Source organism: Podarcis melisellensis (assembly GCF_964234715.1).
Source record: "Podarcis melisellensis genome assembly, chromosome: 5".
Classification (NCBI taxonomy): Eukaryota; Metazoa; Chordata; class Lepidosauria; order Squamata; family Lacertidae; genus Podarcis; species Podarcis melisellensis.
Window position 1 is genome coordinate 6,480,910 of NC_138537.1, and position 17,184 is coordinate 6,498,093.

The 17,184-nt window shown below is 41.3% G+C and overlaps 1 protein-coding gene across 2 annotated transcripts in view; it reads right to left on the minus strand.

Annotated features, from left to right (window-relative positions):
* The window catches only part of LOC309369823 (cytochrome P450 2J2-like), a 226,942-nt gene extending 210,670 nt beyond the window's left edge, over window positions 1-16,272 (minus strand). For both annotated transcript variants that reach the window (XM_081911165.1, XM_081911164.1), the window contains exons 1-8: window positions 16,006-16,272; window positions 12,795-12,957; window positions 9,480-9,629; window positions 8,747-8,907; window positions 7,609-7,785; window positions 3,296-3,437; window positions 2,033-2,220; window positions 1,444-1,585 (exon numbers count right to left, since the gene is read on the minus strand). In XM_081911165.1, coding sequence (XP_081767291.1) covers window positions 1,444-1,585; window positions 2,033-2,220; window positions 3,296-3,437; window positions 7,609-7,785; window positions 8,747-8,907; window positions 9,480-9,629; window positions 12,795-12,957; window positions 16,006-16,173 — 1,291 coding nt within the window. In that variant the 5' untranslated portion in view covers window positions 16,174-16,272. The remainder of the gene's footprint in view (window positions 1-1,443; window positions 1,586-2,032; window positions 2,221-3,295; window positions 3,438-7,608; window positions 7,786-8,746; window positions 8,908-9,479; window positions 9,630-12,794; window positions 12,958-16,005) is intronic.
* Between the last annotated feature and the right edge of the window lie 912 nt (window positions 16,273-17,184).

The window sequence follows — 17,184 nt, forward strand, 5'->3', positions numbered from 1 at the left end:
CAAATCTAGCAATCCTGTTCATCGAGTATGAACTAGCATCAAAAACAGACTTTGACGAAATTATTACTGAGTCTTCTTCGATTAAAGCTAGAAAAATAAAGTTCTAATCACATCAGATTTCATTGAGGAGATTCCTACTTGAAGCCAGAGTTGGCCTAACTTTACTTTTTTAAAAGATTTCAAATAACAACTCTTGTGAATAAGAACTTTTAACATGACTTGTGAATAATGTTAATAGTTTTCTTATTTATATCAACCAAATAACACAGATACTGTGAAAGCAATGCCATTTTACATCATATAATATTATAATATAAAGTTATCATTTTGAAATAAATCAGTATGATATTTTTCTACATTTCATTTAGGCCTATCTGTATACTGTTTTACAACTTAATTACATTAAAAAAACTGTCAACTGTCATCTAAATGTAATTTGCTTTCCTGAAACCTTTTATTAAGACATAATAAATTAAATATTGTATTTTCTGGGAAAGAATTCAATACAAGGTGAAGTGTGTGGGGAATTGAATGGCACAGGGTGGGGTGGGGTGGAGGAGAGGCAGAAAGAAGAGCTAATTTGTCCGTGGCTAGGGAGCGCACTGATCACTGCAGATGGTGACAGCAGCCATGAAATTAAAAGACGCCTGCTTCTTGGGAGAAAAGCAATGACAAACCTAGACAGCTTCTTAAAAAATAGAGACATCACCTTGCCAACAAAGGTCTGTATAGTAAAAGCTATGGTTTTCCCAGTAGTGATGTATGGAAGTGAAAGCTGGACCATAAAGAAGGCTGATCGCCGAAGAATTGATGCTTTTGAAATATGGTGCTGGAGGAGACTCTTGAGAGTCCCATGGACTGCAAGAAGATCAAACCTATCCATCCTTAAGTAAATCAGCCCTGAGTGCTCACTGGAAGGACAGAGCCTGAAGCTGAGGCTCCAATACTTTGGCCACCTCATGTGAAGAGAAGACTCCCTGGAAAAGACCCTGATGTTGGGAAAGATGGAGGGCACAAGGAGAAGGGGATGACAGAGGACGAGATGGTTGGATAGTGTTCTCGAAGCTACCAGCATGAGTTTGACCAAACTGCGGGAGGCAGTGGAAGACAGAAGTGCCAGGAGTGCTCTGGTCCATGGGGTCACGAAGAGTTGGATACGACTAAACGACTAAACAACAACAACAAGGGAGCGCAATCTGGACAGTTCTGTCAGGGGCGCAAGATCACCTATCTATGGCTCTGGTCCCAAGCCACCAACCAAGAGATCCCCTTAGCTTGCCAGTGCCTTGCCCCATTGTGCTGACCAGCAGTGCCACTCCAGCTAGAAAGATGCTCCTTCTGCTCCGACCCACTCCCTCCTGTGCTGCAGCTGATGTCATTTACTGGAAGCAGACCAGTAAGCACATCTACAGATCACAACATAGCTTGGTCTTCTGCATTTACCTGCACCAAATGGCAGATATTCTTCTCTTTTCACAAATTGTCCATTCTTGTCCAAAAAATGATTTGGGTTGAACTCTGCAGGTGTCTCCCATCGTGTGGGATCAAGAAGAACAGAGCGCAGATCTGGAATAATCATAGTCCCCTGAAAATAAGAAAAAAGTGACTTGGAATGCATTCATATCAATACTTTTTTTTTAATTGTCCCACACTATCCCAAGACTAATCATTGCAGAGACTGATCTGAATTATTATTATTATTATTATTATTATTATTATTATTATTATTATTATTATTATTATTATTTTGTTGGGTGGCTTTGTATTCATCACTGTAAAAACTTTCTGTACAGGCAGGAACACAAGAGGACTACCCCCACCTCTTTTAAAATGAAAGCTCACAAGCAGGCTGAGACCTCTGGCCACTACATGCTTCTCCCCTGCCACAATTGCCCCATGGAATGGCACTTGCCCTTCAGATTTTTGACTAGACAGGAAGTTCCTGTACGACTGGCTGCATCTCTCAATATGAAACCTTTTGCTGCTCTTTGTTCTTGGGCTACAGTAGTGCAGCTGTATCACACTTTTATACCTTGGGAATGAGAAAACCACACAGCTTCAAATCCTTTGTACATTGCCTAGGGAGCACCAAAAAAATGACAGATTTAAAGCGCTGCATCTCATGAATCACAGCATTGGTGTAGGGCAGTTTCTTCTTATCTTGATAGCAGATTGAGTGAGCAGAACCTATGACATCTTCTATTTCCTTGTGCATTTTATCTGAAGAGAATGATGGAAACAGGATTATTGTTAATACTGTATTTTATTTCAGTTGGTCATTTATTTCCCTTGAACATATTCCATAAATCTCTGTGAATGAGTAACAGGGTCTTGCATTCAAAGCCCACCTCGCCCTCCAAAGAGTTTAAGTCAGTCTATATGGTCCTTCCCCGCTTAGATCCCAGGTAAGAAAAGGTTGAAAGTGAAGCTCATCTCAGTAGTTTCTGGTTGCCAGAACTGTCTGGATTTGCTGAAGGGCTGGGATCAAAGACTGTCATATATTCATTCTCCACCCCCAGCCCTCAATAGTTCCTGTTTACTTGCACTGGCATGCTTTCAAACTGCTATGTTGGCAGAAGCTGGGACAGAGCAACAGGAGCTGACCTGTCTTATGGATTCGAACTGCCAACCTTCTAATCAGCAATCCCTAGAGGCTCAGTGTTTTAGACCAAAGTGCCACCCGCATCCCTCATGTAATGGAGCATGGAGAGGCAGGAGTGAGGCTCAGTTATTTATTTCACAGCAGGGGCATTCTTGTACATTTGCTGCATAAAGAAACTGCTAGCAGATTTGCAAAACAAAACAGGTTGTGGTATGGTATCAAACTGGAGGGGGGAATGTGTTGATTCCTGCATTGCAGGGGGTTGTATTAGAAGACCCCTGGGGTCCCATCCAACCCTACTATTGTAGGCCTCCTAATGACAAATGACAGAGCATTGCCATTAAACTCATCTCCAACTATCAACTTCCTAGAGACATTTTATTCTGTTACTTGACTATTCTGCTCATTCAGTGAATTTAGGGCAAGGCCCATGATTTTCCCCCAGTCCCAGCTTTCTGGGCATTTTACTTTTTTCCTTCTGTTAATTATAGGTTCTAGAAACTATGTAGGAAAATGTTGGTGGGAAAAATATCTTTCCAGACATGTAAGTCAAAAACATTTAGCTTATTTCGATATTGTTTACCCTCTATAATTTACATGATAAACTCACTTTTAACTCTTTCCAATATGAAACCTTTAATGAACCATACTCCAGCCTAGTGGTCAAGAGAAGCCCTGGCTCTCCTCTCTCACCTTGGATATCTGGATGACTTGCCAGAAGGAGAAGTGCCCATTTCAGAGAACTCCTGGTTGTCTCCGACCCTCCTACAAAGAGGTCAAAAATGCACTGGGCCAAGTTTTCTTCATCGTAGGTGGACTCTGGGTCATTCCTGCTCTGGTGTTGAAAATGGGGAAAGTAACATGTCATTTACATGCATTACATTCTGTCCTTCAACACTTTATCTTCTTTCCCCCACTTATTATCATACCAGGGTGGCCACACATGCTTCATGAGAGGTGGGGTGTCCTCTTATAGTGCCAAAGGTGAAATGGGAAGCTGCTGCCACCCCGCCCCCTTACTGTTGCTGCCCTCACTTGCTGGATCATCAACGTTTCATGGTAAGTGGGCTTGCACATTCCTATGACCCTTGTGAGTGAAGCCATTGGGAATCTCGTACTCCCAGCAGGGTCACCCAAGGCGGTAAGGTCAAAGGGGAGGAGCTAGACAAAGAATGATCCAAGAAGTCATCAATGGCAGAACAGGCGGGTGATAAGAAATGGTATGTTACAACGGAATTTACCGGTCGCAATGACAACTCATGCCATCAGAACAGAGCCTTACTGCAAAGACTGTTCATTGGTTAGTGTGCGCTGATCTACAGACATAAAACAAATTCATGTACAGGCATCTTCCAAAAAACCCATCCCAAACCCAAACACCCAAAGTTCCATGGTGATCAGCATATGGTAACAGGGGCAGGATTGTGAAATCTAGAAGCCCTTAGTCATGAAACAGCACATGGGCGGTGGATACAGATTCAGTCATTCTGACTCAAGGAACAAGGCAGTTGAGCAGCTTGGCAGCTGTATCCATGACTGAGCAGCCCTTTTTAGAACCTACTCTGCTCACTCCAGAATGGGGGAGGGGCTAGAAAAGGTGCCCTAAACATAGTCTGCCTCTCTTTTTCCCTGACTGGATTACGACGCCCAGTGGGGTCACCACCCAGCGGTGGTAAAAGACAATTGAACTTTGGAACATGGAATATATGGACAGATATAACACAGATAATGAGCATCCTGAACGCAGAACTGCCATCATTGCAAGAGAAATGTGACGTTTTAACATCAATATTGCAGTGCTTCAAGAGACTCAAAGAGCAGGCAAGGGACAACTGAAGGAAGAAACAGGAGGCTACACATTCTTCTGGAAAGGTCTATCTGAACAAGAATGTCAAATATATGAGGTAGGCTTCGCTATCAAAAACAATCTTGTAAAGCTCCTGTCAGAAGTCCCTACCAGACATCTGGTAAACTCACCAAAAACCAACAGGCTACTATTACCAACACACTCGTTTGACAGAAAAATAAATTTAAAACTTCATGGAGGCATCCTCAGTCAAACCACTGGCACCTCTTAGACTATGTTATTGTCTGTGCTAAAGATTTCCATTATGTGCTCCTTACCAGAGCTATGACGAGTGCCGACAAATGCTGGACAGATCACCGACTAATACGTTCCACGATGGCTATCAAGATTATACCTCAACACAGGCTTCGAAAAGGAAACCAAGATGCAAAATGAACACTCAAGCCCTTCAAGATCCCATTAACCAGGATTGCTTCCAAACAACTCTCTTTTTAAAAAATATTTTTTATTAGGAATTTCAACATAACATTTTATCAAAAATACATCATCCTCATTCCCCCCCCCATTTTCCCTCCCCCCTCCCCAAAAAGAAAAAACCCACCCGCCCACCCACCCTGGCTTCCCTCAGCTTCTCTCTCTGGTTTTTCAGCACATAATATCTCTGAATGTTATAAAATTGTAGATATCCTTAATTTATCTATCTATCTATATATTACCAATAAAAGGGTTGTGAATGTTTCTTCAAAACCTGCCAAGGAGTCCAGTTCTTTTTCTTGTTTCTTTAAGTACTTTGTAAAGGGTTCCCATTCTTCTTTAAAATCACATTCTATTTCCTCATAATCTCTTAGTTTCCATTTTCCTTCTTGATGCTTTAGCAAATCAACATACGTAAAGCACTTTCCTTTCTTTCCAAGTGGTTTGAGCAGTAAAGCTTCATGTTGTGAAAGCCACCAAGGGGTCTTCCGTTCTAACAAATCTTTATATCTCTCCCATACTCTCATTCATGATTTCCTAATTATATAGTTTTAGAAACTTTTATGAACCTTCCCTTTCCCATACCATAAGTATGTGTGCCAGCCAAATCTATTGTCATGTCCTTCCAATTCTAATGCTTCTTGCTTTTCCAACTTCATCCAGTCCTTAATCCATACCAGGCATGCAGCTTCATAATACAATTTAAGGTCTGGGAGGGCAAAACCGCCTCTATCTTTTATGTCTGTAAGTATCTTATATTTTATCCTTGGCCTTTTGCCCCCGCCCCCCCATAAACTTAGAAATTTCCTTCTGCCATTTTTTAAAACATTCATCTTTCACAATTACTGGGACTGATTGGAAGGGGAATAGCATTTTTGGCAGCACATTCATTTTAACCGCCACTCTTTTTCCTAACAGTGAGAGATTCATTCTGCTCCATATTTCTAAATTTCTTTTTATCTCAAGCCAATCTTTTTCATAATTTTCTTTGCATAAGTCTATATTTCTTGATGTTAGCCATATCCCTAAATATTTAACCTTTTTATGGACATCTATCTCAGTGTTTTGCTCCAATTCCTTTTTTTCTTCTTCCTTCAAGTTTTTAACTGGTAGTTTTGATTTATTCCTGTTTAATTTAAATCCCGCCACTTCCCCAAATTTCTGAATCTGCTTCCAAACAACTCTTAAGGACCATCTGCTTTCAGAATTCCCTGATAACATCGAGGAACACTGGACCAAGCTAAAAACATCCATTATTGCCGCCTGTGAACAAAGTATCGAATAGCAAACCAAGAAACACGAGGACTGGTTTGATGAGAAATACAGTGAGATTGAACACATGATTGACAAGAAAAGGAAGGCCTTTCAGATCTGACAAAGAGACAGAAACTGTGCCACTAAGAAAAAAAAACCTATGCCAACGGTAAGGCTGAGGTTCAAAGAAGAACCAGAGAACTAAAAGACACCTGATGGATTAAAAAAAGCTCAATAGATCTTATGGATGGATGAGCAACTAAATTGACTATGAGAAATATTTGGAGGAAACTCAATGCGATTTTCAACTGAGATTCAGGGAAAAAAGACACAGTGGTACCTCGGTTTTCGAACAGCTTAGTTCCTGAACAACTTGGAACTTAAATGCTGCAAACCTGGAAGTCAATGTTTCGGTTTACGATCTTTGCTTCGGAAGCTGAATGTGCTCCTGAGCTTCCATTTTCACTGTTGCGCTGCTAATTTCTGCCCCCTCCCCATTGTAATCAAAGCCTTCCATTTCCGATTGAGGTGTTCTGAGGTGATATTTGGAGCTTATATTTGGTGCTTTTATTTTTGCTTTTTTACGTTTTTGTTTGTGTGGCCTTTTCATTTTTGTGACTGTAGCTTGTTCTTCATTTATGATTGATTGATTGATTGTGTGACTACAGAAATGGATAAAAACCCACCATCCAAACAATGACTATCATCAGCGCAGGTAAGAAAGAATTTTAATTTTTATCATCCACAATACTGTTTTATTTATTTTATAGTACAGTACAGTGATTACTGCTTTCATTTTATTAATCAATGGCCTCATTAGATAGTAAAATTCACGTTAAATTGCTGTTTTAGAGGTTGTTTATAAAAGACTGGAATGGATTAATTCGTTTTCCATTACTTTCTATGGGAAAGCATGCCTCAGTTTTGGAACACTTTGATTTTGGAACAGACTTCTGGAACGGATTAAGTTTGAGAACCAAGTTACCACTGTACTGGTTTCCAGGCAAGTGATTAGTATTCACATATAAAAGGGAATATAATGATTCCTTGAATGAGCTGCCTACAGTTTTGAAGCAGATACTCATTTGCATTCACATTTGTACATGAAAATATCTATCCTTTCCTAGCTATTTTAGTAGATGCCTATGGAAGGATGTCAACTCACTTTAGCAATTAAAATGACTATGAGGGAATGGGGGGGGGAGAGAGATATTGGTGTCCTGGCAAAAGATTAGTATTCACTTATACTTATTATTTAATTTTTTATTAAAGATTTCAACATAACAATTAATCAAAAACATATCATCCTCATTCCCCCCCCTATTTTCACCTCCCCGAAAAGAAAACACCCCACCCCACCCCAGACTTCCCTCAGCTCCTCTCTCTGTTTTTTCGGGATTAGTATTCACTCATAACATGGAATATAATGATTCCTTGGATGAGCAGCATTCGGCTTCAAGCAGATACTTACTTTCTCCATCTGAAGTAGATAGAAATCAATGAGATCCTGTGGCTCATGCACAGACTGATTCTCCTTATGCTTCTCTATCTCCTCCTTTGCAAATGAACGCACCATCTCCACGCAAGAGAAAGCCTTCTTGTGGGGCCCTGGGAGATGTTTCATGAGCCATGGGAGCATTTCATAAACCTAAAGGAAAGATAGCAGAAATGCTGCCATTACCATGAGGAAGCTTGTTCAAACCAATTGTGCTTTGGAATTGCACTTAAAAAACATGATCTGCATTCTTCTTCAGGGCTAGCATGTTAGTTTGAGTCTCACTAAGAAGAAGGAAGGTGTCTATAGCTTCTCTGGAATCACACAATGATTGGATTCTGTGATATATTCTGTGAAAGAAAACTATGGCTCAAAATATTTTTCCAGCTCCCAGGCATAATTCCAAAACTGGGCACAATCACAGGACCTCTCCTGGAACAAGTTAGTGGCCTTTTATGGTAGGTGGGGGTGGGTGGAGAATAGGGATGGGGGGAAGTTCAAGTAAGTTTCATGAGTACCTTTTTTTTTTTACAGATTAGGAATGGATGTAGAAATGTGGAGAACTGAACTTAAATTTGAGGAAAGGGTTTAGTTGATCATACAGAAGGGGGCTGCTTTCCTCAGCAATAGCGATAGTGCTTGAGTTGCTGGTCTCTCTTTCATTAAAAAAAATTCCAGCCAAGTGGTGGCTGCAGGGGCCTCACCATGGACGCCATCATGATTGCCACTGCTAGGTGGGTATAGAGTAGACACATTTAGTTTTTCATGATGGCAACAAAACGATATAATTCCCTTCTTGAGAAGATTATTTTGTTCACCTCTCTTCCCCTTGGTGGGCTCTAGATGACCTGAAGGTCATTGTTCCATTTTTGTCCCATCTTCCTTCTAAAGTGTCTCCTGTGGTGGACAAAGTCTTCTTTTGTTGCTGTTTATGGGGGGGGGTTGTGCGTGTTTTTTATTTCAATGATAATCATGAGCAATGGATCAGGCTGTGAGATAGTAAGTGGCCCTTATCTCAGATCAATTTAAACCTGATCTCACTTCTCAGAATACTGATTTGTGGTATTAAGTTCCTTGGGAGACCTGTTTAGCAGGAATGGAAATAACTACTCACAGCATAACCAAAGCTACATACAAATTGTAGGATAAATTCTATGGCTTCTATCAGCTTCTGGAGCCTTTCATCTTCAAGAGCAAACCGGTGCCCAAAAGCCACAGCACTTATCATGTTGGAGACTGAAGTATTGATGGGCATGGAGGGGTCAAGTGGCTGTCCTGCAAAATAAAGTTATACTAATGTTAGCTCAGGGACACAGGTGGCGCTGTGAGTTAAAGCCTCAGCGCCTAGGACTTGCTGATCGAAAGGTCGGCGGTTCGAATCCCTGCTGCGGGGTGCGCTCCCGCTGCTCGGTCCCAGCGCCTGCCAACCTAGCAGTTCGAAAGCACCTCCGGGTGCAAGTAGATAAATAGGGACCGCTTACCAGCGGGAAGGTAAACGGCGTTTCCGTGTGCAGCTCTGGCTCGCCAGAGCAGCGATGTCACACTGGCCATGTGACCCGGAAGTGTCTCCGGACAGCGCTGGCCCCTGGCCTCTTAAGTGAGATGAGCGCACAACCCCAGAGTCTGTCAAGACTGGCCCGTACGGGCAGGGGTACCTTTACCTTTAATGTTAGCTCAGCTGGTCCAGTTCATACTGAGAGTGGGGTTTCATGGTGGCCAAGAGAAACTGCTGGGATCTCCATTAGGAACCAAGAAAAGCATATCATATTCCTTTCTAAAATGGACAGAGGTAGGACACAAATATATTTCCATATGCCAGCTCAGCACCATCACTTAGCATCACATACCCTTTGAACGTGCAAAAACCTCCACGAGCTGATGGGCCTCCTCTGCTACTTGCTGCTCCATGCCTTTCTTTTCCCGCCACAGCTTCCGCAGAATGACTACAACAAAGCGTCTCTGTTGCCTCCAGGTGTGACCATTTGATAATGCAATACCTATGGAAAATCAGTGAGAAAAAACAACAATCATACCTCGGGTTAAAGTCACTTCGGGTTAAATCTTTTCAGGTTGCCTCCCATGGCGACCCGGAAGTAACAGAACAGGTTACTTCAGGGTTTTGCCGCTCACACATGTGCAAACGCTCAGAATGACGTCACACGCATGTGCACTTTACAGTATCAGCAAAAAGTGAGATTTCTCGACAGCTCTACCATTTTGATTTTTGAAGAGAAAACTGGTATCTGATACAGTGTGATATCGACAAGTTTAGATTTTTCCATGGAAGGCCGTCACGATCAAATTTCACTTCTCATTTGGGGGACAAATGGATGGCAGGTGTTGTAGAAGGATAAAGGACTGGTGGGTCAGTTTCTCAGCCAGAGCAACAGACCACACCAGTGCATATCATGAGTTTACTGAAAGCTGAGTGTACAGTGTCAACATTTAGCTTTTTGTAAGCAAGCATTTATCAGCAAAATAGATGCTTTGATTCCCCAATTATTCCTAGCAAAGCTAAGAAGGGAGTTGGGTTTATCTATGTAAACAGTGGTGATTTCTGCAACAAATAGTGAACTTGCAGGTATCACCTGAGTTTTCTCATAATGTTAAATACTAACAGTAAATTCAAACCACAAACCCAATTCAGTTACGGGACTGGACTTCCATGAAGAAAGATGGCTGACTAAATGTCTACTGCCGACACTCCACCAACAGAGATGATTATGTGGTGCTTAATGATAGCCAGGATATAAATCTACCAATTGAACTTTCACTTGGAAAGCAAGCTATCTGCTGGCACAAAAAGAGGCAATTATTAACAGGCAGAAAACAAAATAAAAAGCATGTTTTTATTATTTGCAACTAAGAAATATTCTAAACTGCTAAGGTTGTTCCGATGGTTAAGAATTCTCATTTTATCTTACTTTTAACTTCTGAGTGAGTTGTTAATAAGACATCAGTATGGTATAAAACTGGGTGTAAAATAATAAATATACAACAAGTAATTAACTAGGGATTATTTTTTAATATTGTATATGACTACAGTGGCGTTTCTTTCTCTCTTTTACTTTTGTTTGTTTGTTTGTTTAGTGTTGCTGAAAAGTTTCAATAAAAAGTATGGAAAACCAAACAAACCCAATTCAGCCAATTTTTCGACACTGTTTTTAAGGATATAATGTGTGGTGTCAACCAGTTACTACTTCCTCTGGTCCAACTAGACAGATTTGGGGTTTTTTATTGAGGGTGAATTCTGCACCATATTTTTGACAAGACGTAATGCATCAATGGTGGATATATTCTGCTTTGTTAATTCTTCTGCAACCCTGCCTGAACACTACAGCATTATTTCTGTCTGGGGAAACGATCTATATTGCAACAAAAGTGGGACAAAAATAAGTTTGTGCATTTGTAGTACTTAGCAGAAAGGTAAAGGATGTGATAGGGACATGGGTGGTGCTGTGGGTAAAACCTCAGCGCCTAGGACTTGCCGATCGCACGGTTGGCGGTTCGAATCCCCACGGTGGGGTGAGCTCCCGTCGTTTGGTCCCATCTCCTGTCCACCTAGCAGTTCCAAAGCACCCTTAACTGCAAGTAGATAAATAGGTACCGCTTTATAGTGGGAAGGTAAACGGCGTTTCCGTGTGCTGCGCTGGTTCAGGCTTGCCAGAGCAGCTTCGTCACGCTGGCCACGTGATCCGGAAGTGTCTCCGGACACCACTGGCCCCCAGCCTCTTAAGCGAGATGGGCGCGCAACCCCAGAGTCAGACACGACTGGCCCGTATGGGCAGGGGTACCTTTACCTTTAAAGGATGTGATAGAATGGAAATGAAACTGTTCGATCACCTCAAAATCTTTGCAGGCATAAATAATATTGACAATGGAATTGGATATAACCACCTTGAAAGTATTATGAGCACAAATCATTATGAATGTGCAATTAAAAAAGGAATTATTGGGCAGGCCAGCCCCACAGTAATTCACATTGTGTCTTTCAGAGTGAATGTCCCTGTTCTTTGGAACTGCATTCAGAATATGACTCTGCACTTTCCAAAAAAGAAAGGAAGACATTTTTTTTTCCAACAAGCTTTCCCAGTCGTGTACAAAGGTCACTTCAATAGGTGTATACCTTTTATTGTTTTAACCCATATTTAGTTGTTGTTGATTTTTGTACAGTTTTTTTAAAAAATATAATAAATGATAATAATTTTTTTTAGTTACATCCCACCCTTCGAAGTTCAGAAAACTGGGCTCAGGGTGGCTAACAACAAATTTAAAACACTTAATTGATGCAGCCAAAAACAGCATAAAATACAGTATAAAACGTGAATAACAATAAATTCAGAATTCAAAAATCAATTTAGGGGGGAAATCCAGCCAATAAACATTAGATGATCACCAGGGCTAGCTGACTAAATTAGTCTTATTTGGGCCAGAGAGGAGACCAGGGGAGAATTACCTGTGGTATCCCAGAGCAGGTAATCTTCATATAAAGGGGAGGAGAGGGGAGTAAGGTGAATAAAAGATCAGGCTAAGTTCAAATTGAAAGCCAGGCAGAATAGCTCTGTCTTACAGGCCCTGCGGAAGGAAGTTAAATCCTGCAGGGCCCTGGTCTCATGGGACAGAGCATTCCACCAGGTCGGAGCCATCACTGAGAAGGCCCTGGCCCTGGTGGAGGATAATCTGACTTACTTAGGGCCCGGGACCTCTAAACTATGATTATTCATAGTTTAAACTGTTTTTATATCTCTGTAAGTTGCCTTGAGGCATACATGCAAAATGCAATTCATAATTTATAATGATGATAGTAACTATGTGATTGCAAAGGTCACATGTTATATTTGCCACATGAGTCCATGCCCAAAACATGTTGGAAGAGCTTGTTGAGAGAAGCAGTGTATTGTGTTTCTTAGATGTGTCATAATCAATCAAATCTTCACACGTGCTGAAGCCAGGTTTTCATGCACCCAAATGAACGTGTGATTTGATAGCATGAGGACTAGCCACTCTGAATGACCTCAGCCCCTACGTCCTAGCTCCTAGGTAATGCATTTCCCGTTGTGTGCAGCAGTAATAGAGAACCTTTGTTCTGTTTTTCTGGGCAGCCCTTTAAATGTTTCATCTTCGGAAAATACCAGTAGAAATTCTTATTCTTCACTACTTACCCTTTCCTTTTATCACAGTCCTTAGTAAAGGAGTCTCTGGTCGCTCATCTAATTCTTCAGAGTGGTCAATGAGCGCTTCTTTCACTGCTTGGAATCCAGACAGTACTACAATGGGTAGATGTCCAAACCATATGGTGTAAATATTTCCATGTTGCTTTCCCAGCTACCATTTGGTTCAAAAGAGAAGAGAGGAATGAAGTGTTCAAAAAACACAGTTGGATATTTCAACTTAATACTAGAACGTCATCCTCCCTCACCTCTGTAGTTTCTCACTATGTGCAGTTCATTTGCTAACATCTTTTCCCTTCCTCCTCCTCCTCCTCCCCTTCCTTCCTTCCTTCCTTCCTCCCTCCCATAATTCCAACCCATTTGTTTTACTTCCTCCGAGCCATGTTGCCTCTGCCTAGGATCAGAACAGCAGAGACACTTCATAGTAACCAGCCCTCCTGCGACAGACAAAAGATTCACAAGTCATTGCCAGAAAATGATCTTGCCACAATCTTTGTGTGTGCAGGGATGTGGAAGCTGTAGCCCACTAGATGCTTTTGAACTAGAACTCCCACCATCCCTGACCACGGTGGTTGGGCAGATGGGCATTGTAGTCCAAAACATCTGGAGGGTCTGACAAAGAGTAAATGCTTGCGGAGGAAGTAATGGAAAGGTGCCTGTTCTGTTTGTCTCTTGTCTTCTCTAGTGACACGTGAGCTGCTGCTGAGAAAGGCTGATGTGTTCCTGCTTCATTGCCAATTGAACTTGTTCCCCTTCTGTATGTTGGAAGGGGAGAAGTACACAGCATTCTAGGCAAGGGATGTCCAACAGGTAGATCGGGATCTACTAGTAGATTGTGGTGTGTCTGCGGTAGATCTTGGGGGTCCCCAAACCCCCCTGAAAGCTCAAGAACTTTGGCTCTCTAAAAAAGCTCAACAAATTTGGTAGATCACCGCCAGTTTCTTTATAGTGGGAGTAGATCTCAGTCTCTTGAAAGTTGGACATACTTGTTCTAGGCCATGTCACAAAATGCAATAGAACAAAAGGAAGACAAGATCAAGAACATACTGTAATAAGCTGTTTTATTAATTCAACTTCTTGTGTTACACAATGTGTTTTGGAGATGAGTGCCCTTCAACCAGCAGCTATAAACAACACACATAAGACATTAAAACTAGTATAAAGAGGCAAGATTCTGATTAATACTGAAAAGCACAAAACCATACAAAGTAGGATAATGGCAGCATGGGTAGCTATGTGAAATCAGGGGAAAACACAAGGCAACCTAAAACGTTGTTGTATTTTCTATGGGTCAACTTGTAAGTGGTAGCAAGACTTCCTTTCCAAGTGCCATTAGTTTCACAGCTGCAGTTGGTGCTTTCTAAATGACTCTCTAAAGCTGATTTCACAGCACTGGCCTTGTTTTCTTGGAGAGAGTATTACCTGGAGATTAGCACTTATGTAGGCTTGCCATACATAGGGAAAATTCCTGACATGTCCTGACAGGAATCGGCAAAATGTCAGGGAACACCCAGATGCATGGCAGCCCAATGGAAAAAGCTCAACAATTTCCTAAAAAAATGGCAACCCTAGTTTACCGTAGAGATCCTTTAAAAAGATTTTGGTATTTTAGTTTATGATTTGTTTTTTATAAGTGCTTCTGGTTTGAGTGAAAAAGATTGAATAGGGCATGGAGGTTAGTACCTGTTGAGAGGCTGCTGTGAATGAATGCTGTGGTCTGTCTTTTTTCTGTAATAATATTTTATTCTTTTTTCATATAGAAAGTTACATTTCTTAACCTTGGTAACCTCAAGGTAAGATTACTTGCACTGTGTTGTACATAGGGCTGCCTCTGAAGACAGTTCGGAAACTTCAGCTAGTGCAGAATTCAGCGGCCAGGTTGCTCACTGGAACAAGAGTATATTACATCGCTCCTGGTCCGGCTGCACCAGCTATTAATTAGTTTCTGGACCCAATTCAAAGTGCTGGTTTTGACCTAGAAAGCCTTAAATGGCTCAGAACCACAATACCTCAAGGACCGCCTCTTTCGATATGATCTTACCCAGACCCTGAAATCATCTTCTGAGGCCCTTCCTTGTGTTCCTCCTCCATAAGAGGTCCAGAGGGTGGCAACACAAGAATGGACCTGCTCTGCAGTGACTCCCCATCTGTGGAATTCTCTCGCCAGGGAGTTCATTTGGCAAAACCTTCCTTTTTAACTAGGCTTTGGTTGATTTCATTGACATCCTATGCCCTTTTAAAATGTGGTTCTTTTTTATGGCGGGGGGCTGTTATTGGGTGGTTAATAATAATAATATTAACAAAGAATTGGAACATATAAATTTTCCATATAGAAAGTTACATTTGTTACTCAACAATTTTACAGTGGTACCTCGGGTTACATATGCTTCAGGTTACATACGCTTCAGGTTACAGACTCTGCTAACCTAGAAATAGTACCTTGGATTAAGAACTTTGCTTCAGGATGAGAACAGAAATCGTGCTCTTGCGGCGTGGCAGCAGCAGGATTCCCCATTAGCTAAAGTGGTGCTTCAGGTTAAGAACTGTTTCAGGTTAAGAATGGACCTCCGGAACGAATTAGGTACTTAACCCGAGGTACCACTATATTCCAATTCAACAAAACAAGTGATTTCCCTCTCACCCAGTATCAATGTTTATAAGTCAAATTACATACGATTGCATTTTAAAGTTCAATCTTATCTAATTTCATGCTCTCCAACATGTTTCTTAATATATTCTGCTGTTTTCTTACACTTTAAACCCCGCTGTGGTCATTGCATATGGGAAATAACTTTTTATATAGATCGGAAAGTTTTTCCAATCTTCTTTAAAAGATTCTAAATTTGTATCTTTTATCAATTTTTGCCATCTCTGCATATTCCAAGATTTTCATAAAGCATTCTTCCTTTGAGGGTGTTCTCTCCTCCTTCCTCAGTTTAACAGTATACAATAAATATCTTTGATCTGTAGTTTTTAATGTGTATTTTCAACTTTTATATGGTTTTGTGCTTTTCAATATTAATAATAATACTATTTACACTATTACTATTTTTTGTATTGCTTACAGCTTCTGACAACGGAGGCTTATGGCATTTACCATTTTAACCCATGCCATCGTTGAAGCTGAAATATCACAATTGTTGGGGGAAATAGATAAAACAATTGCTGGCATCAGACTGAGTTATTACTAAGCAATAAGTACCTGAATGAGAGTATTTTCATCAATCTTGAATCCAAACCTCCATATGGCTCCAATGAGAGGAAGCTGGAGAAGTCCTGGAGGATAATGCCTGCGTGACCAGAGCTGTTTCAGGTAGTGCAGAATCAGAAGAGCCACCAGCAGAGCAATCAAAAGTGCCCATATCTCCATCCTTCTCTTGCTGTCTCTTTCTCCTTAATTTTTTCTAGGTTGCCTGGTCAGGGTCAACTCTCTTTCTCTAAGGAGTTTTTGCTTTCGTCAAAGACATCAGCAGTGTTCTCTGTTTTTATATGCTCAGTAATTAAAAACAAATAAGCAATAAGGGGAGCAACAAGGGGTGCGACACCATTTGTAGGTAGCCTTGGAATGTGATACAATCAAACACTAATAAAATCAAACGCTATAATCATTTTAATATGTGTCATGCAGATCTGATGAAGTGTGCACATTGAACTCCCAAGAGACTGTGATCTACTTCCAGTACCCCGAGAGTCATCTGGTATTTAATATGGGTATCTTTCCCTCTTATGGAATTGCTACTCCTTGTAACCTGTGTCTTGGGAAGGTACCAATCTGATGTAGGCGTCAAATCCTTCAGAAAGAACTCTGAGTTCAAGCTCTTATTAATCTGAGTTCAAGCTCTTATTAATCCAGCAATGAGGGCCACGATAGTAAATGCATTACAATTGCAAAAGCCAACAAACTTCTACCTGCAGTTGAATCGAACCACAGTCCAGTACAATTGCTACTTCCACAGAGCACTTGTAGTTGCAATCCATCAGGGGTGCCAACTTGAATAAAATATGAGGAAGGGGGCAAGTGAGCCCCACCTCGCATAATCAATCACATAATGTGGCTCACGTCCACCATTAGAATGGCAATTGCCATGAACTTTGGTGGAGCCAGGCCCCTTCACATATTTTAGAGGGGCACTGAAGGGACCTCAGCCCCTAGTTCTTCGCGCCTAGGTAACCCATTTCCTGTTGAGTGCAACAATAATAGAGAACCTTTCTTCTGGACAGCCCTTTAAATGTTTTCTCATAGTCATAAGGAAAGAAGTCTGTGGTTGCTCGTCTAATTCTTCAGATGGCTAGGCAGCACTTCCCCAGAGATGCCTCCTGTTGGCATTCTGCTGTCCAAGGCAGCTGTCACAGCCTGCCTTGTGGGTGGACCGGCCCTCTG